This window comes from Aythya marila (genome assembly GCF_965140915.1).
Source record: "Aythya marila genome assembly, chromosome: 1".
NCBI lineage: Eukaryota > Metazoa > Chordata > Aves > Anseriformes > Anatidae > Aythya > Aythya marila.
In genome coordinates, this window is record NC_139042.1 from 54,003,454 (window position 1) to 54,031,130 (window position 27,677).

The following is a 27,677-nucleotide window of genomic DNA, read 5'->3' on the forward strand; positions in this document are numbered from 1 at the left end:
AATTTTTGTCGGCCACTTATCTGAGCTTCTGTGTTATATCTAAGAACAAATAGACTATTTCTTTAATTTTATGTCTTGCTTCTGTGCTAGTAACTCGTATACCATTGTTCACTAACAGCGATTATAACAGAAGCTTTTATATGGCCAGTTGCTGCTGTAGCCAGGGTCCTAGAAACAACCATTAGGGGAAGAACTTCATGTAAATGCATCAAGAACTGGCTTTGGTGGTAGGGTGATTTTTTATTTTATTTTTATCCTCAGGGAAAAAAATAAATCAATGAAATTTAATTTTGGGATCCACTTGCTAAATTATGTTGTGCTCTCACTGAGTTAACCTTATTCATTTTTCTCTTTGCCTTCACTTTCAGCTAAATTTTGAGTATATGCTAGAAAAGTGATACCTAGAATTAATAATTGTAGGTCATTTTTAATTGAGTGGCTGGAAGGTGATCAGATATTTAATAGATTAGTCATAAAAAAGAGTGGGCTAATTCTGCTTGACAGACAATGCTGACTGTTATCCCAATTGCTTTTCTCATTACTGTCTGAAGAATCTATCTTCCTTCCTTGCCACCAAGAATGGAAAGACCGTAATAGCCACAGCTAGGATTGACTACTCAAATCCAGATTACTGGGCATGCAGAAAAGGTCTTTCTCACCTACAGACAAAGAGGACAGGGAAGTGTCACATTATCCAGGCAGAGGTGTTTCTTCTTTCTCACGTTCCTCTTGATCTTTATGCTGGCATTTTCAACTGGACTTTACTTGGCAGGAGCAGAAGTTTTGCTAATCCTTTTGTCCTTGAAATGCCTGAGAATGTGAGCCTTTTTTTTTTTTTTTTCCCTATGAATTTAATTCATATTTCTAGAGATTCAAAAGCTCACTGGTAAAAAAATGAAATTGTCGTGCTAGGATGATCAGTCCAATTTTGATTAAGACAAGTAGGGGTACACAAACCTGGTAATGTTTCTACAACACATAAAACGTTATCAAATGTTGTTTACATGTTTTGTTCTGAAACACCATTCTTACATAACCCCTGAACGTTAACACATGTTATTAAAGTTTAAACTTACACCCAGCACTCGTTAATCTGCTTACAGCTTCCCTCAACAATATTGGTGAAAAGGGATACACCAAGACTGATGTAATTAACCTGGTTTTATGTAATTCTGGAGCATGATATCTCATTTGTAATACAGTTAGCACCTTCTTTCATAAGCCTGAGGACTGCGGCAGAGACAAGGGGCAGCGAGGTAGCATGTGTTGGCTGGGGCAGCATCTGCATTCAGAGAGGCAGAGTCTAGAAGCAGAAGAGCAGAAGTCTGAAAATAACCTTGCAAGTCATGTAACAAAACCGGGAAAACTTTATTTTCCATGCACATAGCTTCAATTGCTCGTGTTGTAGTGCTGCAGGCAGTAACAGAGTTTGTATCTGCTAGCTATGTTAAGGACCCACTGAAGGCTAGCACGTTCAGGGCAGATCCCTGCAAACCCCTTCTGAGGACATCGCTGACAGAAAGCCACTGATGATTCAGTGAGTCTGAGGCCACAAATTTAGGGTGATTTTGCTTCATGCTGCAAAAAACTCAAGTTTTTAAGTGCAAAAAACCTCAAGGTACACAACATTTAAGTATGGACTTCTTTTCAGAAGGCCTTCTAGTCAGGAAAGAAGTAAGATCGGTTTGACATGACTAACCTGTACTGGTGTTTATGTGACTTTTAATTGTCTTACAAGTAGTTTACTTACAAATAGTACTTACAAATAGTTTACTTGACTACATGTTCCAAAAAAAATCCAACAATTGAAGTGTATGAATTTATAATTCCCTGATGTTTCTGGGTTGGGTTGTTTGGTTTTGGTTTTTCTTTTGTCTTTCTTCTTCTTTTGGCACAGTTTGCCCTTTCCCAGGTTTCTGCCACTTTACAAGTTCTCCATGAGCCTGTAAGGCTTCATCTACACCATGAAATAAAACATGCCAGACTGGTGCTTGGGATTGCTCAGAGCATGCTCCAGAGCAATTTGTCTTGGGGAGAACAGTTGCTGTGGCCCAAACTGAGCCATGAAGTTGCAGAAATTTCAGTCAGAGCTCCGATGCTGGAGCTAATTGCTTGGACCTTCTTCATCTAGAAGTGTATGTGCTGGAAACGCATGAACTTCTCTCTAAGGCTGCTTCAGACTCATGACTTCATTCCAGGCTATATATAGGACATCTGTTTTCCTCCCATAGAACAACAGCTCGGGTCTGCCAGAAGTGTGGCACACAGGCGCACTGTGCCCCACGGGGGCATTCGTGCCCTGCCAACATGTCACGCAGACATGGAGAGGACCAAGCAAGGGCAGAGTGCTTTACCCAGACAGTGCCCTCTGTGCTCCTGTGGTTCTCTGGCATCCCCAAATCCTAAATCCTGTTGTTAAGGGAGTGTTTGAAGGCTAAAGGAAGAGCGACAAAGCAGCAAGGTCTCCTTACAGAAGCAAATTAAGATAACTTATCCCCGGCTTCTTTTGCTATATGAGAGCTTTCAGGCTAGAATAATGTGAAAAGTGTTTAAACGTGAACCAGAACTAAGCAGGGCCCAAGAGAACAAGCAAAGTGTCTCAGCCTCTGGTTCTGTTTCCCTAGATCTCGCAGGCTGTTCTTGCAAAATCCTTTCCTCTTTCTCCATGGATTCTTTGGATCTGCTTCCCTCTAAAGGCCATTCAATGAATTATACTATTGCCCATAATATCAACTCTTTCATATGAAATCAATGCCCAGATCTATTCCTTATCTGGAAAAGCGTTTGAGCTCTAGAAAGTAGAGGAATAAATACTTTTGAAGCTATTTTTTTATTGTTGTTGTAAGAGAGCTTAAAAGAAATAAGATTTAAGTAAAGCAATAAATTTTATCAACCAGTGGAATTTTTCATGATAAGTTTACATGAAATTAAGTCTCAAGGATACCTGGTTTTGAAGTAGTACCCTACAGTACAGTAAGGTGAACCACAGAGCTGAACTGGCTTGTCATGAGCAGAGACCTGGACCTGGCTGTCCTCACTCCCAGACATCTGCTCGAAGGGTGTTTGACCTCTCGGCTATACCGGCAGTATTACTGCAGCTCCACGTGATCCTAGGTAGGGAACTTTCTGGTGTAGTAAAGTTTGGGCAATGTCTCGTCTCAGAAGGTGAAACTGCTCTCTAATGTGCTACATTTCATACTCGTCGTGTTTGATTAAGGCGAATTCCGGGGATACCAAAGTAAGCCAGCTGGACTTGAAACTTGGTTATAACGAAGGATGGGGAAATGTAGGATGGACTCTTTGACTTCATCTCTTTCACCAAGCAACATACACGCTACGGCAAATCAACAAGATTGCAGCCTCTTTCAGCACGGAGTCAAGATTCTGGTTTTAAAAATGTGAGAGCTACCACGCCTGGAGCAGTGAGGCTCAGATTTAAGTGCCATGAAATTTAGACCTTTAATGGAGGCAGTGGACTTCCACTGTGGATAAAAAGGAGCCCAAGCTGGAGAAGCATGCTGAAAAGCTAGTAATTTTGTCTGCTCATTTAAGAGAAGGAAAAAAAAAATACAAACAAACACAAAACAAAACACCAAAAAAAAAAATGGAGGAGATTAAGGTTCGCCAGTTTTCTATTTGGGTAGACTGTGAAAAATAGGATAATCACTAAGTATACTTGTAATCTGAGTAATAAATGTCATCAACGAGCATTTACACTCAACTTCAGCACTGCATAGACATCTCCAGTGTGGGGGATCAGATTTTAGGTAAACTGAGTATCTCTCTCCAGTTCTCTCTGTATGGGGAGTGAAGAGTAATTAAATTCCTGAGGTAAATCGCAGCTGAGAGCAGGGCTCATTTAACTTTGAGAAAAGGGATCAAATGAGGTGTTTAAGCACAGGCAATTTTAAAAGTCCTTAAAATATCTGAGACTTTCCTCACTCTCCAACTGCAGTCAGGGCACTGGAGGATGCCTTAGGGCATTTCATATGGCACTATCCACATATGTTTAGATCTCTAAATTGCTCCTTAGTTGTTTTGTCCAATGTAATTGCTCTAATCAGACAGTAATGAAGCAACAGGCTCCTTCTTAGTGTGTTAGCTTGCTCCTAGTGACTCAAAGCAGCAAGCATCTGTTTGGGCTCCTGAAGCCTCCAGGTGCCCTGGGTAGAAATAGAATTGCTCACACAGCTGTTGGCTCTTCATCAGGCCCTTCGTTGTCCTCGCTGTCATTCAGTGCACTTCCAGGATCTCTGTTGCAGATAACTGTAGGTGTCACTGCTTGAGCAGGAGGGTTAGACCAGGTGACCTCCAGAGTCCCTTCCGACCTCAACCATTCTGTGATTCTCTGATTTGACCAGACCATAAACCAGGCTATAATTCTGGGGACAGCAGACTCCATGGATCATTACCAATAGGTGACACCTTCTCCCACATATGTCCATGAGTTGTACCTGGATAAAAAAGCAAACAAAACAACAACAACAACAAAAAAACAACAACAGCCAAAAAAAAACAAACAAACAAACAAACAAAAAAAACACTTCAATTCATTTTCATAACATGAGAACACTGAGAAAAAAATATATATATATCAAAAATTCATAATTTTGCTTTAGGGCCATCATTTTGGGCCTGGAAGAGCTCCAAGCCAAGCCAAACCAAACCAAACCAAATGACATACAATGATGTCATGGACAACTCGCTTTAGCAAAAGTTAGCAGGAGGATATAAGCCTTCCTGCAATTTTGGCAGGAGTGCCTTTAGCTACGTCTGTGCAGGCTGTAATTCGTACGAGCAACAGAGCATTCGTACCTAATAAATAATAAATTGTTAAAATAGGTGAAAGAGCACATGTTGCCGAAGGTGTTTTGGAACAGCTACAGAACAAAAGACATAACCAGTTCTGCAAGAACTGTGTCCAGAGTATCTGCAGAGTCCAAACCTCTGAGAGACTTCTCTGAGAAGAGAGAACAATATGAAGTAAAATGAGATATCCTGAGCACAGTTGGGTATTATTTACAAAAAAACATTATGTTCTTTTGGCGGGTTAAGGGGGACATTAAGTGGTGTTAAAACAGGAACGCATGTAAGATAAATCTCCTAGCGAGAAGTTGTTCATACAAAGAACAAAGAAGTTGTGTAAAACTGGTAAAATTTGATCACTTGTAGACCCAAATCTGCCTACAGCAGTACTTCAGTCCAGTAGAATAAGGAGTTAAACAGGTTACTAACTAGGTTCATTAGAAAGCACTGTGCAGAGCATGATTTGCTGGCTGGAAAAGCTTGAAGATGACATGACAGACCTCAAAGTCACGAAGGATCAGCTCTTCGGAGAGTTCTCCCACTCTGTGGGCAGGAAGTGCAAATAGCTAACGCTATCTCTCCCCGGGCAGGTAGATCACTATTCTGCAAGCATGAAGAAAAAATGCTACCTTCTTTCATGTACTGTATGATTGGAGGTATCAGGTTGTCACTACAGAAGATGAAAGTCCACAAATGTCCTAAAAATGGAGGCAAAGAGGACAATGAGAATTAAATAATATTTCCACTCTCTTTCCTGCCTACAGAAAGAAAGAGGGAATGCACCCCACATATCTCAAGCAAATATTTTTGGATATGATGTCCTCCCCATCTATTGTTTCTCTTTTGCATAGAGACAGAGCCCAGACAATCAGCAGAACTACCCCCTGAAATTTTAGTCTGCACAGTCTGGGCTAGATGAAACACACCTTAACGCTGCAAGTTTCTTCAGCAGTGCTTCACCCTGCAGCTCGGATGGCCACCTCTGGAAAGGGCACTTTAGTTACCTATTTGTGGCACTGACAGATGGTTATAGAGCTCTGTCTTTAATGATTATTTGGTAACTGTGTGCTTTCTGTAGCTTCTAGTACAAATAATTTTATCTCCATAGTCTGAAAGCACTGGCTGTAAACTCTGTATGTTATGTTCCCAGATACTTTGCATCTCAAAAGCGTGGAGTGCAAAGGAGGTGCAAAGCCTAATTTTGTTAAAGGTTTCCAGGGAGCAGAGTGCAACGTACTCAAGAAAAAAAAATAATAAAAAAATCCAGCAGATTTGAGGAGAAAGTTCAGAGAGGCCCACTTTGATTATCTCAGGAACAGTTGGCACTAGCTCAGCCACCTGAAGTATCCCAAGTGCCTCAGCCAAGAACTGCCGAAGCACTAGGATGTCGAGGCCACCAAGCCTTCCCCCTCAGCCAAGCCCTCTCGGTAGCACAGGGGTGCGCACATTATCCATCCGCCCACTAGTGGGAGTCCCCTCCATCACCTGGGAAAAAGGTAGAGCTTAAATCAAAGTTGAAACATTCCTAACAGAAGTGCCTCGGTGTAGTCCTCAAGGTGAGGGAAATGAGTCTGTAGTACTGTCCCAAATGTGAACTCCAGGCTTAGGAGGTGAGGCGGCTGATAAACTCATTTACCAATTCCAAATAATAAAACCTGCATTTAAAATCACATTTTACCATCAGAGAAATAAGTTGTCTGAGAAAAATAAGCAGGTGTAGCAAATCAATACGGTGTTGGCTCAGTTTTTCAGAATGGGAAGTCAAAAGCAGCAGAACGTCTCCCAGGTGGTTCTTGGCTGTGCAAGAACGAAGCCGCATTTCCTCCCCAGGAAGCAACGTGCTATTAATTGGTGCTTTGAATGCAACTCGCTTCAGAAGTGGTGGTGAGGGACAGCTTTATGGGACCTTACGCGAGGTGGGCAGATGGCCATTTCATGATGTTAGCAGCACGCTTGTTCCTGTGCTCCTCCCTCTCATCAAAATGTGAATGAATCACCACGTCCAGAAAACTCTCGCAATCGTTTTACAATTATAATGCAGCTGAGACAGATGAATCCTCAAGAGTAGCAGATCATTCTCCTTGAAATACAAGGTGCGCCGTTATAAAGGAAATATAATTTTCCCTGTAACATCCAAAACTCTTCAACGCAACACGCAGACAGCTGAGGCATGTGAAAGACAAATAAATAAATAAATAAATAAAAATGAAAAGAAAAAGTAGATGAGGAAAAGTTGAACGAGTCACTACAGAGGAAATGAGTGATCTTGGCCAAGGCTGTGAAATGTGAAAAATAAAAAAATAAATACACAAGGAAAACAAAAGTGACAACAAAGGCTTGGTAAAAAGGCCCACTCACATGGCAGCATTTGCAGCAGTAGATCTATTTTGGGGAAAGCAATATTTTTAAGACAAAACCATTCAGGCTGGAGCTTCCCTGCCATCCCACTGAATGCCAAAGAAGAGAAAAACTAGGCAGACATTTCCTTGCTTTGCACGGGATAGATTTGTCTCGAAACCTCTGACAAACTCCTCCCACTCCACACCAAAACACGGAGCAGTGTTAACAAATGGCAAGAAGGGGTCCAAACCTACTCCCAGTAGGTTTGGCACCGTAAGGGAATCTGCAAATCAGCCCCAATTCTGCAAGCACTGAGTGGAAAAGGCCTCCTCCACCTCCTCCCTCTCCACTTGTGGAGCACCAGGAGAAGGCAGAGCACCAGAGCCCCGAGCAGCAGCACCTGTCAGGTTTTCCTCCCAAAGGCAGCAGGTGACTGGCTGAACAAGATCTGCACCAGCAGCTATCTGAGCAGACGGCAGCAATTCAGCTGAAGGCAGTAAGAGGAAATGCCAAGGTAAACACATTCCACATGACTTGCAACACAGTGTGAAATTTCACCCTATCATAAATAACGCCATAAATGCAAATGTTGGATTTCCCAAGGGACCGGTCGGACACAACCTTTTCCCGAAGGAGCAGATGGGGAGCTAACGTCGTATCGCTGCTCTTCGCCCTGGCAGGCGTATCTGAGGGGTTTCTTCTGCGAGGATGGCCGTGTTCCCCACTGCTCCCACCTGCTGCCTGCCTGGGTAAAGAAGGATGCTTCATGAGCTGTGTGCTTGGGCACACAGAGCCAGCAAATTAGATAAATGCCAGCAGCTCCTGGGAAGACAATGAACAAAGGTTAATTCCTTCCCCTTTCCCAGCGTGACATTTTCACTGCGTTCAAGTGCAGTATGATACCTAGTTTCTGCCATAATTTGAGGCCATGCCCTTCCACGTGCATAAAAGCCAACCCACTTCTTGTCCTGAAAGTGGATTTTTTTTGGTTGTATCTAGTTTTAACACTCAAAAACCAGGCTCATCCAACTACAGCTTCAGCAGATACCGTCTAGGAGGAGAGAAATCCTTCCAAAGTGTGACTGTCCACAGGCAGGAGACGACACAGACTGGAGCCATGTCCAGTTTATCACTGGCCTGGAAAGTTGCTCTTCCAGAGGAGCACAGACAGTCCCTGATTTCAACAGCCCCACCTCTGGAGTGAAGTAGTGCCGAGGAGATGGGCCTGGCCCCACTCATTTTAGCAGTCCAAAAGGTGTGTCTGAGGCGACTGCTCCTGCAAGAAGTGAAGACAGACACATCTCCAGAAGGCAATCCATATGAGACTGATGGGATGGGCCATCTTTTGGAAGTATCTGTCCTTCTCTAGTGACTAGATGGGGTGCTTAGAGTCAGTGCCTTAGGCTAGTTTCTTAAACCTCAGACAGCCAAGTTAGGAGAGGCAAATCCCATGTGAAATGAGTAGGCAGCTCAGACATGCTGCTCAGAGGGGATACCACGGCTCATGTATTAGGGACTCCTCAAGGATCCCTCCATGTACAAAGCCCTATCACATGGAGAGGAAGTCTTGCTTGCAAAATGACCACACATCTCATTTTGCTGCATCCCCCTAGCACTGTACTGAGATGTAAGTGCTGAGAGGGTCTTCCTCAGGGCTTGCTCCTGCTTTTCATGCCTGTGTTTCCTCTGCCTACCTCCAGCATATTCCAATGTGCCACACACTTCCTTGTCTTCTGGGGTTACATAAGTATTTCTTCTGCTTTCTCTTTTTTTTTTTTCCCCATCCACTCTTATGATAGCCTCTCTGATTGATAGCTGAAATTACCGTTCTCCCAAGATCCAACCATTTCTTTTGCTTGCATTATCCATCTGCCACATTTCAGCTTGTTCAGGGAGATGAGTTTTGTGATGTAGCCCTGAAAAGTGACATTTCTTCTTACAAATTAAATAATAGCTTCTGTTTGCTTTTCTGTGGCTGCATATAGGATCTGATCATGCACTCAGAGCTGCATAAATCTTAATCCCAGTGATGCTAACTGAGTGATGCTGCTGCAAAACTGCCATAGCGGAGATCATATCCTGATTTGTCAGGTCATTTTTTTCTCCAAATTTTCCAGGTGAACAGATACCAATGGACTATTTTATATATATTTATCTTTGCCTTCACTGTGCTTCAGCAGATTCACTTCAAAGTCATACTTGAGAGAGATCACAGTTCGATTATTAACCTCATCAGCAGATAAATTCACAATTCAGTAGCCATCTGTTCCAGGACTTGTAAGTGATCTGAAGTCAAGGAGCAGTCAATTTCTAACAAGTTGTTCAATGTGCCAGGTCTGTCCTAGGAAAATGAAAAGAGGACTTCATTGTATAGAGGTATTTTTTTTTTCCTTTTTCTTCTCTCTCTCTCTCTCTCTTTTTTTTTTTTTTTAAACTATGTCAATTTGCCAAGCGTTTTCTCCAGAAGAGGGCGCAAAATTCGTATCGACCAATACAAAAGAAATACGTTTGCTGACCAGCCAATCTTTATGCATATCAAAAGCTTTTCAGGCTCTTTCTATCCGCATTTGTAAATATGGGATTCGAAATTCAACATAGTAATAACTCCCACCCCGTGACATTTATAATATAGATGGCTATGTATGAATTAGTCGGTCTTGGTTCCCTTTACAGTCTGTCAAAAGGAGCATGCACTTCATGCACACAGCTCATCCAGCTCACCTTATAGTTAGTTATTCATCCAAGTAGCTCTCCAGCCTCCTTGGACTATATTGCCTGGAGCTTCATTCACCTGTGTGGGGCCTGGACATCTATCTAATGTGTAGGCAAGTTCGAGAGAATCCCACCTCTTGTGTTGGCCAGGTAATGCTCTGCAGTGGCAGCCTGGGAGAGGATTACCCTTACTGTCCTTATTGCCAAACGCCAATTATCGTATTACATCATATTCTTTGTGAATTTAATTGAACTTATGGAAAGCTCTGATTACTTCATTTGTGGGGCTGTTATCATTGCCGCAATAAGTGACCGAGATTCAAGGGTGCCTTGCAGAGGTGCGAGGGAAGTTTTGATGAAATCGTCTGGCAGAGGAAGAGAAGCGTCACTGTGGTTAGACCGCAGCGTTACTTAAGCCTTCTATCACACAGATCAATAGCTGCATTTATTTATGTAATATCAATCCCTGTTACCACTTCGCTTGGCCTTTGCCAGTGCTCTTTAAACTCCACAGACCAGCAGATCTTGAGGAGGGGTTGAAAAGCTTGAAGTAAGCCCTTACTGTCAAGCCTTCCTCGTAACTGCTCACACAAAAAAAAATGAACAAGCATGGGTCGTCATTCAAAATAATGACTCATTTCGGAGATGTATACGCTGTGTAGATTGTATCACTACAACTGGAGATGATACAATCATCAAACACGGCAGTTCTGTGATTTATGTATTCGCAAAGAGTTGCTTTCAGCTGGAAGATGTAACCCTACCCCTTAAGCATATACACAGCAGTCATCACACAAAAACATTTCTGTGAAGGTGTCTGCACACTCAGGTGCAAAACAAACGTCATGTTTCTAGCCATGGTCCAGCCAAATGGGGAGGTTACACAGCGTGCCCTCCTTCTGTCCCAGCCTACAAAGGTGAGGAATATTTTGCATTTCTCTGGGATTTCCCATCTGAAGCTTGTTTCCCGGACGCAAGCTCATTTTAACGTCACCACTGCTCTGAGCAAACAGGGATAGCTAATAATTATTTAGTGGTATTGTCTTAGTTTAAGAAACAACAAAAGAAAGTCTAAGAGAAACTCATGAGCATGCTAGTACATAAGACAAGGTCAACCCTTACTATCACAATTTAGAGATTTTTACTGAAATGGGTGTCAGAAAAAGGGTTTGGGAGCCAAAGAAACAGCATTCACAGTTGCTTTGCACCTACATTAACATACATAAAATATGTTGATATTAACATGTTAAACTAAATCTCTCACTGACATACCTCTTATGATGTTCATCCTTCAATACTTCAAAAATAGTAATAAAACCCATCAGGATTCAGAGTCGTAATGGAGGAAGAATCATTGGCAACTGGTTTTGGGAGTGAACTGTTTTGTGAGTTGGTCATGAGCAGAAATCATTCAAATGAAACCCAAATCAATGGATGCACAGTGCAGAAATAATTGTGCAAACCAACAGCTGCCTCTCCTGAAGGAAGACTCTGGGCAGTGAAGGACTATAGCAAATTTACATAAGTTAGCAACTTCATCCTTTTAATACAAAATCTGGCAAGCTGTACTGATGAGTAAACATTACCCCCAATTCACGCATGATGGACATGAGATTATACAGAACTACAATCAAATCCCTGGGTACCCCCAAGCTTACAAACATATTGAGGCAGTAGAGCTAAGGTCACTGACAGTGACGGGACTGTAAGTGAAAAATACTGCATTGCAGCACTACAGAACATGCCCACAGAAATGCTGAACACTATCCTTATTGCTTATTGCCCATCTGAATATCAGGAAGGGCTTGAGATATCTTATCTAGCCAGGCGTGACTGCTGCCATAAAAAAAAAGAAGGAAAAAAAAAAAAAAAGTGAAATCAGCATCAAATGCTGGAAACCAAACAGAAAAGAACCTCAGAAACACCTCCTCAGTTCAAGGCTACTACAGCATTATTGAAAATAAATAGAGATTACTCAAGAAGCTTACTTCCCCGTTAAAAAAAATCCCATCTGTTACACAAACAAATCAAGTCAGAATGTCAAACCTCTCTATAACCTAGTGTTTGAGGGGAGCTGCTGAAAGACAACGACCCACGATTCACAAATTTGGGAAATCTCTGCTAAAACATTAAACACAGTATAGTGAGTTCTTGCTAACAAGAACACCAGTAGTGTAGAAGAAAAAGCATTTTTAGTTCAGTGTATTTTAAGGTGAAACTAAGAAGGAAATACCTCTCTGGCTTGACAGTAAATCTAGATAATTCCTGATAAGGCTAATTAATTGCTGTAATTATTGCATGCCCATCCCACTTGGCCATGTAATAAAAAAATCCTAGGGACATACAGGTGGTAGATAGAGGTATGTAGGAATGTCTAATGCAGAAAAAAATTCTGTGGATAAGGGGAAACCCTATAATTGGGTGCCATTTGTGGCCCCCAGTTGTGGATTTCTGTAAGGAGAAGGAAAATATTTTTTATTTTTACCAAGGGTGAGGCTGTATTACTCTGATCTCCAATACCTGTCCTAAATTCTTCCTTTTCTCTCTCTCTCTTGCTATTTTATGAATTGCCCTTAAGAGTCTGTAGTGCTAATACTTACTTATTGAACTGTATATGCATACAACATTGTTAAGAAAAGTTGAAACAGTAATTGGTGGGGTTGTTGGTTAATAATTTTGATCCTATATCAAGGAAATAGCAGTTTTGATAAGTCCCCAATCTCTCTTTATGATTCTGAGGTATTTGATATAGGTCAAGGATGTAAAAAGGTGTATCACACTTTCAATATATACAAAAACACATATATATGTGCATGCATTTTGTTTTATGATGTGACAGACTTTATTTGGTAAAGATCAGTGATTTGTATTTCAGTCTGCTTGGTAATCTGCAGGGCAAATTCTGCTCTCAGGGACACGCATCCTAGTCTAATGACTTTATTATATTTACTCATATATATTAATACATACTGCAGTTGGACTAGATGATCTTTGAAGGTCCCTTCCAACTAAAATATTCTATTCTATTCTACTTTATTCTAATATATTCAATGATGCGTGTGCCACACAAAGGACTAACGACTTGACGTCGTTAGCATGTGGCACGAATCGTTGCTCAAACCAACGCTACAGGTTTTGATCTACTTGAGAGGGCTTCCTCCAGTAAGTTTAAAGTTCAGAAGTTCAAAGGCATGTCTCATTAGAAATTAACCATGGCACTTCAAAAATGAGAAGGGAATGACTTACTCCACGCCTGAAAAACTTGGCAGAGGCCTCCTCACAAGCCAACAGACAATGGCATGCAGAGACGCATATTGGAGAAGAGGGCTTGACTTGAGGGACAGCACAAACAGCAGAGACCTCTTGCAGAGCCTCTCGGAAAACGTGGCCGATTGGCTTCTCCAAGCTCTGTTTGGAGGGCAAGGTCTGCAGCATGAGCTGTAATGTGCTTTATTTTACAGCTGCCCACCTTGTACTGACCACTGGGTAGATAACTAGCTGAATATCCAAATGGGGGTCTATTCATACAGAACTGAGGGCTGCCCATGCAGCAGCAACTAGTCATATACCTCTGGCCTTTCCTCACGCTCGTACAGATGACTGATACTGTCCTGTTGTGGCTTTCGAATGACCCAAAACCCCAGAGCTGGCAGCTGTGGAGAGAAGTCCCTCCAGCTTTTTGTCCCAACCTTTCCCTTCCAGTCGCTGCAATGCCCAACCCCAGGGCGTGAGCACCCTTGGGGCATCATACAGCCCCATAGAGTCTAAGCAAATTGTTAAATGAGAAAAGTGACTGTCAGCCGCAAGGAGCAAGTCCAAAGATGCCACTGGTCCTTGCAAAAATCCATGAAACACACCAGCACCCATGCATCCCACCAGGCAAATAGGTTTCTGCCTGCATGAGGCCTGGTGTGGCCGTGGGCCATGGATCCCATGGCTGGAGGGGGGCAGAGGGTGAGGGCTCATAGTGCCTGCAGGCTGAGCTGCTGCTGCTATAACTCGACATGTGCAGTTAGGGGGGAGGCCTGGAAGGGCCATCCGAGCCCAGGACAAAATTTGGCTGGTGGCAGGGGTGAGCAGAGACCGCTAAGTCAGCACCCTGGTGCAGCCCCAGGAGTGAGGCCTGGGAAGGATTGCACTTTCCCTTTCTTTTAAGCACGGCTTTTTCTTGCTATATGTCAAACTCGATCCTCAGAAGGCTTTTTTTCTTTCATTTCTCAGGCCCCTGTGTGTAGATCTGGGGCATAATGTCCATGGCAGGTGGCTTTGGCCAGTGTCCCCCAGAAGTTTCAGCCAGAGCCGCTGCCTGGCTGTGTGAGGGAGCAGGAGGGTGCCTTGGGCTGTGGTTGCAAAACCTCAGCCTGGGGAGGTGTTTGCAGCCCTGCCAGGGCTGGAAAACAGCTGTGACAGGCATGAGTAAAAACCTCTGCAAAACACAGGCAGCAAAAGGGCTTGGAGCAACATCCACGGCACTACAGCAGCTTGACAGTGATCCCAGCCCAGGTTGGATCCTATTCTTGACGGGAAGAAACCTGAAACAGGTTCAGGAAAGAGATCCCAAAATCAATATTGTCACAGCCCGGGACACGTGATTTGTCACTTGGGGCACAATGGCTGGCACAGGGCGGCAGCTTAATGAGGCTTCAGTGCATGCTGCCGCTCTCCAGCCTGCACGCAGACACCCGTACGCCGATGCCTATGCCTAAACCAGTCACTGTAGGTTTTACTTATGGTCAAGAAAGTGCATTAACTGTATATCAAGCAAAAAAACAAAACCAACCAAACAAACAAAAAAACACTTTCTGCATTTTAATTGTAACATTTATGTCAGGTTCTTTAATGGGTCCAGCAAACCTGTAGCTTCTGTGTGCCAGGTTATATCCTACCCTTCTTTTACAGAATCAGGTTTTTCCCGTACTTCCCAGAATACCGCGTTAAAAATGCTCTGGGCCATCTTTCCAAATAAACTCTTAATCCTCAGACATCGCTGAAAGTAACTTTTGACAATAGTGCACTATCCTGCTGGAGAAAAAAAAAAAAAAAAAAAAAAAAAAAGTCACTGCAATAAGCATTGATGTCTCCATTCTCACTGTCTGACAACTGCTAGCATTTTTATTTCACTGACATTTTTCAAACTATTTACAACCAAAATCAACCTGAGACTTCCGAAATCTATTAATTTGTTGTTGGAAGGTTTTCTGATTCATACTTGGCCATAACACACAAAATAACCATACCAGACAATGGGAAACATACAAACAAACAAAAAAAAATCCCTAATTTTTCACAGAGCTGACACAAAGTAAACAGACTGCTTCATTGCCCTATTTTCTCCCATTGTATATCCTTGCTTACTGAAAATAAAAAAGAAAAAAAAAAGAAAAGAAAAGAAAAAAGAGTGCAGTGCAATATTTAAATTCAAATAGAAGAGCACCAAAATCAGAAAGAATGACCATATACATGAGGCATCATACAGTGCTGTAAACATCATTTACAAGCTGGACATAAGTCAAAACTATTGAAAAAAAATCTCCTTTTCTAAATGTTGAACTTAATTTTTGACATGAAAAAAAAGACTAATTAATTGTAATGCTAAATCTCTCAAAAGTGATTCTGCCCTAGTTCAGCTGGTTTGAAGTTAAAATGAATGAAAAAGCTGAAACAAGCAACTAAATGATCCATTCAAAGAAAGAGTCAGCTGTTAAGAGACACCTGAAGAAAGCAAAAAACAGAAAAACACAGCGCATATCTTTTATCATATACCCTATCAGTAGAAAAAGGTTTATTTCTTTACAAGCGCAATGGCAAGGTAGGACTACGGCAGTATAATAAAAGTAAAATATCTTCGCCGTGGGAGCATGAAAGCATTAACAGAACAGGCAGGGTACATTGTGTGCTGTCCTTGGCGAATGTGTGGTTGGCTACTCTGGACCATGATCCAGAGAAAATAAGAAATCCAAGTGAACTCTCTCCTAAATAACAGAGCTGCTTCGTTTGCTACGTGTGGTAGGCTCTGGCAGACCGTCTCCCAAGAGTCATCAGGGGGGCACCACGTGGAGGAATAGGGAGACCCCTTGCTGCAAACAACCTGTGCACGTGCTCCCTACCCAGTGAGTCCCCATTTATTTTGCAGGCAGTCTTCACTGAGGACCTAAGCAATACCTCCAGCTTTAGAAAAACACGGTGCTATGATAGAAGTCGTGTGACTTCACTAAGCATAACAAGTTAAAATGATCAAGAGCACAAGGATTTTATAACCTTCTGGGTTCTCAGAAAAACAACAGGCAGAGCTGATAAGCACGTGCTTCAGCTCAAGGGGGATGGTAGCAACCGGAGGCAGCGGTGGAGGCGATGACAGCACGTGATGTGAGAGCAGGGCATGGCAAAGGCCATGGGAGGAGGTAAAAAAAAGAGCCACCGGGGAGCAGAGGCAAGGGGTGACAAGTGACACCGTGGTCTTTGTACCCAGCCCTGCTGAGCCTCAGCCCAAATTTGCCCTGGTTTCCAGTTGGCAGGAAGGGGAGACATGAAGGTGAGGGGTTGCTTCCCACCTTCCCACCATAATCTCTATGTGAAAGGAAACTCGTCCCATACCCTCTCCAGCTCCTCGCCCCGATTCCCACAGTGGCCCCGTATTTACTCAGAAACGGGCTGTGTCACAAGGAGGGAGTTGTGGTTTACTTTCTCCGGCCCCACTGTTTATTAGACACCAGTCCTCCCTGCCAGTGGCCGCAAGTGGTTTCATTTAACCGAGAGCTCAAAAACCACAACCTGGAAGGAAAGCAGCTTCTGTAGCGTGACTTAATCTGAGAGCAAACTGGCCGGGATCAAAAAAGGTCATGGTGACAAAGCGGAGTTAAAAGTTGACTTAAATCAACATGCTCAAGCAGCTCTGAAACAAAGGGAATAAGGAAATAATGTGACTTTTTGCGATCAATACAGACTTTAAAAAATTGATAAACTGAGGCTCAAATTAATGCGTATTTGACCTATCAGCGATACTGCTTCCTTTGATCCCACTGGTTCGACTTCATGTCTGAACTGGTGTGTGCATGTGAAATATAAACGCTGGACAGGCTTCACTCGACTGAAGCAGGTAAAATCCTCTGGTGAGAAGGGGGCTGCCTGCAGCAGAGGCAGCTCTCCGGTGAAGACGAGAGACTTCACATCAAACTGAAGCTTGCTGAGCTTGGGGAACCACAAGTAAAGCTGACAGCACTGAGATCTGAGATGTAAAAAAGAAACAGGGGAAACCAGGGTTAAAAATACAGATGGAAATGAGAGCATGTGTGCCAGACAGTGCCTCTGCTCACTTTGTGTGCAAGGGGTCTTTGTGTTCCTCCACACCTCGTGGTGCCCCCAAGTCTTGAGACCTGGGAGGCATACGACGAGGGCACAGCTAAGGGTTTTGGTGCCGTGCTCCCCGCTTTGGGTTTTCTTCAGCCTGTCCAACGCACCTTCAAAAGCAGTGACCACTGCAAAAAATTTCACCGTGTAAACAGCTGGGAAAGTAGTCCGATGTACCGCCGTTGTGAACTGAGATGCATATACCCGTGAAAAGAAATTTCAGCACGTGGGCTAAATAACAGGGCGGCAGGGTCCAGAAGCAATCACGTTCTGTGCACAACATGCAATGTGTAATCACTAGTGCGCCGCTGCCCCACTCACAACAGCTACAGTAAGCCAAATTAGGGCTCCCCGTGCTACCCTATTTGCTTGTTACGACACAGTCGTAGGGTAACAGAGTAATTGGGGTTGGAAGGGACCTCCGGAGGTCACCTGGTCCAACCCCCAGCTCCAAACACAAGCACGTTCTTGTTTTGTAGTCATCTGTACTCGAAGCTTTCTGCGTGGGTGCCTGTGAAAGACGAGGGACTGCTCGTGCCCAGGTCTGCCAAGCATTGGGAAAAGGGCAGAGACCAGCCCCGCTGTACGAGGGCAGGGCACGGGCCGGGTGGCAAAGTGTTCCCACTGAGGGAACACCAAGGGCTCCAGCCTGGGCTGCAGCTCAGCCCCACTGGTCAGGACTCGGACCCTGCGTCTTTGTGGCTCACTGCAGGGATCGCTTCTGAAAACGGGCTGCTTTGGAAAGGCGTTGATTTGCCCCCCTCCCTGATTAAACCCTTGTGAATTGCATTAGACGCAGCAGCCCTTCATTTCACAAATCCTTTCTAAATCCCATTGCACGGGACCACGCTCCAAAAATCAGTCGGGAAGTTGGGAAGTTTCCCCCCTTTTATGATCAGCCCCCATTTAGCAAAACCTTATTTGACGTGGAGGCGGCTTCTGCACTACCGAGCACTGCAGCCTGTGCTGCTTGCCAGGAGGAATGCACCTCAAGTGAAGTAGGAGATGCATTTCTTCAAATTTCCTGCTCAGTTTGTTAAACAGGTTATATCTATTTTTAAAAGCATTGTATTACAAACTTTCAGGGAACAACGCAAGGTGTTTCTTTTTTTTTTTCTTTTCCCAACAAAATTAAGAAAAGGTGAAAAAAAAAAAAAAAAAGAAATGCTGCATTAATCTTGGTGTCAAGAAACAAAGTCTCTAATGTCCAAACGCACCGCACAGAATGGGAGATGGGAAGGTTTATTGACTCTTGGAATGCAATTTTTCACTCCTTTAAAATGCTCTGGCTTGTCACTTCCTATTAATTTTTACTTTTACTTACATAAGAGACAAACCGCAGAACTTACAGTCCCTCTTGCCCTGACGGTTTACAAACCTGGGCGGTAATTTCATTTAATTTCTCATAGCTCAACAAAAGCGACGGTGGTGATCCAACATGAGCGAGGGCTGGTGCTTATTACCCGATGTTCCTGCCCTGATGGGCTTTGTAGGGTGACACCGAAGAGGAAACCAAGAAGCGTTCCTTTGTTTATTCTCCTCCGGAGCAGAGGAGCTATCTGCTCTTTGTTTGAGGCGGCGCTTTTGTTCTGTGCCACACAGAGCACTGCCAGCCTCCTCATTTCACAGTCACCTTCACCTCCTTGAACACGTATGCCAATGTGAGGTGCATTCCCCAAATCCACCACCGCCAGCAGGGCTGACCTTGCTGAGGTGTGACTCTCACGCAAGCCTGGCTGTGCTCCCTGCGAGGCTGCCTTGCCTTTTTGATATTCAAATCCCCAGGAAAATCCTAGCAAACAAGGAAGTTGTCCTTCAGCCTTAGAAAAATAAAGTGGGTTGATTTTCTTTCTTCTATTTTTTTTTTCCTCCTGCACAAGTGCTCTAGGCACCTTGAAAGCCATAACACAGCAGAGCCAGGAAACGGTCTCAAGTTGCCCAACCTGTGCGTGGTAAAATTACAAGAAAAATTACTCCAGGACAAAGGCATGACGACCCTAGTCTGCTTATCCTGGCTAGAGAACAAATGGCGTTGTCATCTGGTGTTTGACTTATGAGGCAATCATGACTGCTTGTGATTTTGATCCTGCAAAAGCTAAAATAATATCCTGTAGTTCAGCCCTACCGTTTCGGACGGACCCTTCTGCGCATAGCAAAACAACTTCTGTGCACTGTAGAAATCCAAGCGTTGACTTCTGATTGTAAGAAGATGTAGTTTGCACTTAGTAATAATGATTAAAAATAGCAACACCAACAACACGTTTTTATGCCCAAGATGCAGTGAGACAAAACCTGAACCCCAAGGGATGGTTTTCTTAGGAAAAGTTGTGAGCACCTTTCTTCCCAAGTCCGAAGGGATAAATATACACTCAGGCAAATGAATGAGCATGAAACTGTGTTAGTGCAATGCTCTGCTCAATTTAATGCAGAAAAGAAGAGGAATCAGTCATGGGGTGCCTGCAGAACTTATCAATATCCCACAGTCAGGGATTGTCCCAACGCACGGGTGGAAGAAACAAGGCAAAGGCTGAGTCTGTCACCCTACCACACAAGTTAAACCTAAGAAAGCCAGAACTAGGTGGCAAAAAAAAACAGAGGCAGAGGTTGAGGGGTCTGACAGGCATATGTGTACCTGCCTACCATGTTCTTGGCCAGCAGTGAGGAGAAAAGGGGACGTGGTTGCTGGAAAACCCCAAGCTGAAGGTGTTTGAGCTACGAGCGTGACCGAGGAGCTTGCTGCTGCACAGGGGAGAGGAGCTGATGTAAGAAGGGCACAAACGCAACCCCGGAGAGGAAAGTTTTCCACCTCCTAATCCCCGCAGGTAGCAGCCAACGCCAGGAAAATGCCACGGGGGAAGAGTGGTTGTGGCTCCTGCTCACCCTCAGCCCAGAGCGAGCGCCCAGCCCCGCCTGATGTCAGTTGGGGTTTGCACCACCGCAGATGGGATCAGGAGCCCGAGATCTTGCGTTGATTTTGGAGGAGAGAGACAGTCAGGGCCGGATCAGTAACACAGATAGCCCCGGAGACGTTTCGGGAGCAGCCCTGGCAGGATAGCCAGGAGAAAGCCCCGGGGCCAAACCGGGCGCTCGGGTACACTGAGGGCACTTCATGCTTCTTAGGGTAAAAAGGGGTCTGCAGGGGCATGAAGGTCCAAAACCGGGTCTGAAAGGGCAAATTAGCCCTGCTCAAAGGGTCCCTGCTCACAGGGGAGTGGGTTTGCAGTGGGATTAATGCGTTTAACCCTTCATGGGGTGCAGCTAACCCTACAGGGAGTGCACCTAACCCTACAAGGAGTGCACCTGACCCTTCAGTGGGTGCCCCTAAGCTTTCAGGGGGTGCCCTAACCCTACAGGGGCACACCTGACTCTACAGGGGTGCACCTAACTCTACAGGGGTGCACCTAAACCTTCAGTGGGTGCACCTGACCCTTCAGGGGTGAACCTAAGCCTACAGGGGGTGCCCCTGACCCTTCAGAGTGTACACCTGACCCTACAGGGGTGCTCCTAACCCTTCAGGGGGTGCACCTAATGCTTCAGGAAGTGCACATAACCCTTCAGTGGGTGCACCTAAACTTTCAGTGGGTGCCCCTAACCCTACACGGGTGCCCCTAACCCTACAGGGGGTGCCCCTAACCCTTCAGGGGATGCCCTTAAACTTTCAGTGGGTGCCCCTAAACCCACAGGGGTGCCCCTAACCCTACAGGGGGTGCCCCTAAACCCACAGGGGTGCCCCTAACCCTACAGGGGGTGCCCTTAAACTTTCAGTGGGTGCCCCTAAACCCACAGGGGTGCCCCTAACCCTTCAGGGGATGCCCTTAAACTTTCAGTGGGTGCCCCTAACCCTACAGGGGGTGCACCTAACCCTACAGGGGGTGCCCTTAAACTTTCAGTGGGTGCCCCTAACCCTACAGGGGGTGCCCCTAACCCTTCAGGGGATGCCCTTAAACTTTCAGTGGGTGCCCCTAAACCCACAGGGGTGCCCCTAACCCTATAGGAGGTGCACCTAACCCTACAGGGGGTGCCCTTAAACTTTCAGTGGGTGCCCCTAAACCCACAGGGGTGCACCTAACCCTTCAGTGGGTGCACCTAACCCTACAGGGGCGGCACCTAACCCTATGGGAGTACACCTAACCCTACAGAGGTGCACTTAAGCCCACAGGGCACACCTGACCTTACAAAGGGTGCACCTAACCCTTCAGGGGGTGCCCCTAACCCTACAACGGGGTGCCCCTAACCCTACATGGGTGCACCTGACCCTTCAGTGGGTGCCCCTAACCCTACAGGGGGCACATCAGCCCCTACAGGAGGTGCACATAACCCCACATGGGTACCCCCGACCCTACAAACAGGGAGATGCAGACCCCCCCCATGCCTCCCCCACCACCTCCCCTGACACAAGCCCCGCCCCTCCCTCCGAGGGGGCGTGTCCAGGGCTCAGGGCGGGCCGGCGGCTGCCCAATCAGCGCCTCCCTCGGCCGCCCCGCCCCGCCCCTCCCGGCGCGCCCCCGCCGCGGCTCCGCGCCCCCCCCGCCCCCGCCGGCGGGTGTGCGCCCCGGCGGGCCCGATGGCGAGCACGGCGGCGGAGATCGTCGCCTTCCTGCTGACCGTGTGCGGCTGGGTGCTGGTCTCCTCCACGCTGCCCACCGACTACTGGAAGGTGTCCACCATCGACGGCACGGTCATCACCACCGCCACCTTCTGGGCCAACCTCTGGAAGACCTGCGTGACCGACTCCACCGGCGTCTCCAACTGCAAGGACTTCCCCTCCATGCTGGCGCTGGACGGTCAGGGCCGCCCGAGCACCCCCCCAAAAAAAAAAAGAAAAACCCCAAAAAATTAAAAATCGACCCCTGGCAGAGCGGGGAGGGGGGAGCCGGGCCGGGAGGGACCCCCCCGGGGCCGCCCCACATCATGGGAGCAGCCCCGGGGGGTGGGGGGCTCGGTGCTGCGCGACCCCATAGCGTCCAGGGGAAATTTTGGGGTCCTGTGCAGGTTTCTGTGCGGGTGTCACCACCTGGCACCCTCACCCGCACTGCTTGCGGCTCCCCTAAGAGAGCTGTGGGGTGCAGCAGGGCTCGCCTGGCTGTAAGTAAGGGTTTTGGGAGTAAATGGTTTTTTTTTGGGGTGATAAATGAATAAACAGCGCGGTGCGGGTCGAAACGCAAGTCGGACCTACAGCACTGTCCGGGCACGGGAGGCTGAGGGCGGATTTGGGAGTGAAAGGTCTGCTTGGAAGAGGAAAGTGCGAAGCCAATCAGTGGCAGAGATTAATGTTATCGCCGCGGGGATAAATGTTATCGGTAAGCAAATTAATGCCATTAAGCCTTTAAGCCGCCGGCAGGACGCAGGAGAGGTCCGCACTCCGAGGGCAGGCGTTGCCGTGTGGCAGCGCCGACCCCAGGAGCATCTTTCTCCCCAGCCCCTTGGTGGCAGGGGGTGTGGGGGCTCTGCCGGTGTCCCCGAGGGGTGGCAGGGCTGTCCCGGCACTGCTGGGGTCCCTCGGAGGCACCGAGCCTCTTGTTCGGCTGCTGCTCTACTGGAGGGTGAAGTCCCCAAGACTCAGATCTGGAATAAAGCCCCCCAGACTCGGATCTGGAAGATCTGTGGGGTTGTGCTGCCCCCGGAGGTGAGTTGCTGCTGCGGAGGGAAGCACCTGGAGGCTCCTGAACCCCGAAGACACGACTGGAGAGGACCTCATCCCGCCCTCCCGGCCGGGCTGTGTGACAGCAGAGGGAGGAAGCCCGGCATCAGCCTTCCTCAGCGGTGTCTCCGAGTGCTGCGGGGCCAAATCCTGGCCCCCAGGCACGGTGCGGGCAGGGGGGGGGGGAATGATGCACCCCCAAACCCTCCCCAGCACAGTCCGGCCAGCCCCCATTAAGGGCTCGCCCCTGTGATCTGTATGTGAGCAAAAATGATGCTGCAGTCCGTGGGACTTGAAACCATTTGGGGTTTACCTTTGTGCGCTCCTGGCCATGGATGGGAACTTGGTGATGGAAACGCCTCCCCAGGGCAGGACGTGCACGTGACCGTATTTCCAGCGGTGGATCCAGCGACCTTGCGACAGAGCTCAGCTGAACACAAATTTACTTAGGGGATGGAAGAGGGTGTTAGAGCTTAGAAAAACATACAACAGCAATGGGCGTGTGCTTTCGGAAGGAATTCGTGCTCTATCTGTAAGGTAACCTTTTACACTTGGTGCAGACTGCAGGATGCCACTGCAGGTATTTGTTGTGAAAGTGATGATCCCCGTAACAGCATGCAGGTGTTTTTTTTCTGAGTGTTGTATATACTGTATAAATATACACGTTCCCCAGAGCTCTTTGAGAGCGTGAGAGGTGAGCATGAGAGGCAAGCGTGAGAGCAGTGAGGCTGGCAAGATGATAGCAAGATGAATTTGAATGCAGGACAAAACACATTTGTTTTAAAAAAAATACTTGAGATAGGTTTCTCGTGGAATGCTGCTAAACATGACTTCATGCGTAATACATGTTTGTCTACCTGTCTGTTTAAAACATGGCTTTTTGTTGCTTTGGAGCTTCCTTTGGGTGGTCGGCGGCTACACGACGAGGTACCAGCTTCTTACGGACCCTGATGCAAACACACGTAATGCATTTTTGGGTCTTCAGTGGAAGAGGGGGAAGAAGTTGGCAGCCTCCCCATACACTTCCCTGCACTGTGAGTCTCAGTCAGCAAGATAACGTCCTTGCTTTCCAGGAAGCAAAGCAAAGGTTTGATTAATGTTGCAGCCAAACGCTCTCCAGGTCAGTCCTAACCTAGGTTCAAGTGACTGGGGGTTTGGTGCTAAGGCTGATTTTACTCTTTTATGTTTCCTGGTGCTCCAGTCAGCCTGGTAGAGCTGAGTCTTCTGCTCTCCCACCTTATGAGTGCAGGTTGTGGTTATTTTTTTTTCAGATATCTGTGTTAAAAGTGGGTGCCTGTTGGGTAATGGCTGTGGTGAGCTGCAACGAGTCCCGCCTTGGCTGGCCTGCAGAATTTGGTGAAATATTGAGCGGGGAAGGTTACTCATTCAGCAGAGCTGAGCAGTGCTCCAGCTCGTGCTATTATAAAGGAAAATGATTTCTGGGTGAGGGAGTTAATCATTTCTTGCTGTCTCACTACCCTCAGCCTATTTTGAAGCTGCGCGTTGACCTTCAGCAACAATTGCATTTCAGCCACGTCGTACCTAGCATCTACGGCTTGTGTTGGTTGGGGTGAATATTTACTGTTTCTCCTGGGAGGTTCAGGCATAAAGAAAAGTTTAGAGGACCTCTGGGTAAATATGTTCATGGTTCAGCACCTTAATGTGCCAATTAACTCCTAACAGCGTCGATAAATTGGGCCTGTCAAAAATAACAGCTTCCTCGCCAGTTTGCATCTCCTGCCTTACCTGGCTGCTATGGGAAATACATTATGTGGAAAAGTAGTAAGAGAAAACTTTTCCAGGCCTACTAGCAAAAAATAATGAGAGAGAACAAGGCTGCTGTCTTCAGATTTGTGTCTTGTGAGCTAAAAGCCACGTTTTGAAATCTTACTGAACGCCGCTTCCTACTGACGTACTTTGGGTCTCGCCTGAGGGCATTAGGGGGGGACAGAGTGAAAATACAGGATTTTACTCGAAAGCAGAAGTTTTAGCTATTGCTGGAATTTCAGCCGAGCTGTTGGGGAGTATAGTTTTATTTCGCTGTTGAGGAAATTGTGCCCTGGCCGGTTTGGCTAGAAGGGTGGTCGCCTCACCTGATCTGAGGTAACCACAATATGGCCGTCTGGCGTGAGCTCCCCAGGCTCACTTCATAACCCCTGCAGAAGATAAATAACTAACTAAATAAGAGAGGTGCAATTAATGTGATCTATTTTAAGTTCCTCTGTTGGGATAGGGTGAATGATGCCTTAGAAATGCCAGGTTTTCTCAGCTGATGGTACAGTCCAGTGAACACCAGAGGTGAAGAAGCTTCTTACAATGTATGACTGCGTGCTCTGCAGAATGGTTCACTCTTTAGGGTGTCCATACCTTTTGTTTTCTTGCAGGTCCCCCCAAAAAAGTTTTTTACAGGACCTAGGAGAGCTTAGGCAGATGGTGGTCTTCGGTTTGGCTCTGTAAATCTTCAGTCTGTAGTTCTTCTGCTGGGTTTGTCTCATATCTGGTCCGAGTTAGCCCCTGTAGCATGGACGTGGTGCTGCTTCTCCGTTCTGTCGAGCCGTGTTTCAGGTGAAGGCATCTCCTCTGGGGTGCCATGGGATGATGTGTGGGATGCTGCTCAGGTGTTTAGGGGTCTGAGAGGGACCTACCTGGAGCTGCTTTTCGTGGCTGCTGGCTCAGGGCTGGAGGCTCTTTGGTGTTGAGTGGAGAAGAACACAGACAGCAGCCTTTCCTATCTAAACTGTGCTCCCGGGAGAGCAGGAGAGAAGGGTTGGCTGTCTCCTTTTTGCTACAACATTGGGAAGCATTGCTTTTTACATGGATTCAAAAGGTTTTAAGGTACACCAACATGCCACTAAACATTTCCACTAGAGGCGTTAAATCCTAGGTTATCTGACCATTGCTGAAGACAAATATCAGCCATGCCTATCAAAATATTCTGCATTAAAGTCACAGTAGATACTCTCAGCACAGCAGAAATTCAAAGATAAAAGATAAAAAAATGTATCCAAAGAGCTGGCTAATTTTTGAGCTCAAACAAGACTTAAACATGGCAATAATGCTGAAGTAACACTTCAAGGGAACATGTCTGAGGCATGTGTCTGTAAGAACTGAAGGGTTCCTCATGATCCTCTTTCAAAAATAGAAAATTACACAAATTTATGCGTATTATATAAATTTGTATAAAAAATACAAACTGTGACATATTATTGGATACTGAAGGTAAGTAAAATTGTAAATTGTAATTATAACATTGTGATTGTAAGTACCTAAAAATCAGAAGTCTAGACTTAGGTGTAATGAGACCCGATTCTGAACTTGCCAGCCTGTGCTTCATTTATCATCCATGGCAAAGGGAGGTGTCTCCAGTGGGCAGCTCATCCAGCTACCATAGGAGTTCAACTTATTATAATAATTTAAATTATAGTGTTAGACACGTCAGCAGACCCAAATGATGCTTATATTCCAACATGAGAGTCCTATGGCTATTACAGTTATGTCATTGTGTATTCTTCCTTCAGCAGGGGGACTACAGGAGCATGTTGTACATGAAACATGTCCATGGGGTGTTAAGTCCTACAAATTGCTTCTTGTGTGCTGTGTATTACACAAAGCTGTGAATCAGTTATTTTGTTTGTGTTTTTTTTTTTTAAGTGTTCTTAAACACAGATTGCTCATCCTGGAGCTGGTATTCCTCCAGCAGCGGCCAAAGTGGGTGCCAAAAAAGAGTGCAGAAGAAGGCCAAACGTCTGCGATGGCCATCTGCAGCTCAGGGGCCTGCCAGCCAGGCAGAGATTTCTCTTCAATGGTTTTATCCCGTTTTTGCACCTGTGCAAGAACTTTTGCATCCACGTAGCCTGTGGAAAGCAGCTCCACAACTTTATTGTGTGAAAAAAAAAAACCACAATTTTTGTTTTGAATCTATTGCTTGCTTTTTTTCCATTAGATATCCCCTAGTTCCTGTTTTAATAAATTAATTTTCCACATTTTAAGGGCTTTTATGCAGGGCTTTTTTGTTTCTTTGGTATTCTGGAAAAGCGGGTGTAATAAGCAATGGAAACCTGGGTTAGCTCTCGACATTTCCACCCACCAGAGATCAAGGAGAAAAGACTGCAGGCACGAATAATGGAAGTGCATTTCCATTTTAAATGAGATGTAATGGGTTATGGAGAGAAACTTCTTGCTATAAAACGGTTATTTGGCTGTGTGAGATGGCACTGTTCCACCCTGTGAACGGTGCCACGTGGTTATCACTGTGTTTTAATCCCAGGAGGAAGGGAGAAGAGGCCAAGCAGTCGGGTGTTCTGCAGAAAGGCCCTGCCCTCGGGCGCATCGGTTCAGAGCAGCCTGGCAAAACCGCGTGTGGCCAAATCCAGCTGTGAGGCACTGGTCCGGCGTGGCAGCAGCTCGCTTTATCTCCGAGGGTCTCTGCTCTCTGTGAAGCTGAGCATGTATTTGGCTTCCTTGCAGAGCGAGGGCCTGCTGGGCTGATCCACAAGAGATGAGGCCTTGCCAACCTGCTGCCATTGTGGCATCTGCACAGCGAGGTGTTGTGTGCCTCTGCAGCCTGTGGCAGATGCTGCACGTCCCACACAGAGCTGCTCTTCAAAACCCATGGGTGCAGCCTCCTGGGGACACTGTGCCCAATGCCACAATTGTTTTTGCAGCCCCAAGTGACACGGAGAGTTTTGTAGGGACTGGGTTCACGCGGCATCATCACGCCATCACCTGGAAGTATATACTCTGGGATAAGTTGGCATTACACCAGCCAAGGTCTAATTTGGTTTGCAATAATTAATTCATGCCAGATGCTTTTAAGGGTGAGGGGAGCTAC

General features: G+C 46.0%; 1 protein-coding gene across 2 annotated transcripts in view; it reads left to right on the forward strand.

The window, feature by feature from the left end:
• The window catches only part of CLDN10 (claudin 10), a 52,556-nt gene that overhangs the window by 18,482 nt on the left and 6,397 nt on the right, over window positions 1-27,677 (forward strand). The window contains exon 1 of one of the 2 annotated variants that reach the window (XM_082767377.1): window positions 21,729-21,989. The exons of the other annotated variant lie outside the window; for it this stretch is intronic. Coding sequence (XP_082623503.1) covers window positions 21,770-21,989 — 220 coding nt within the window. The 5' untranslated portion in view covers window positions 21,729-21,769. Of the gene's footprint in view, window positions 1-21,728; window positions 21,990-27,677 lie in introns of those variants that run through there. 2 annotated transcript variants of the gene reach the window in all.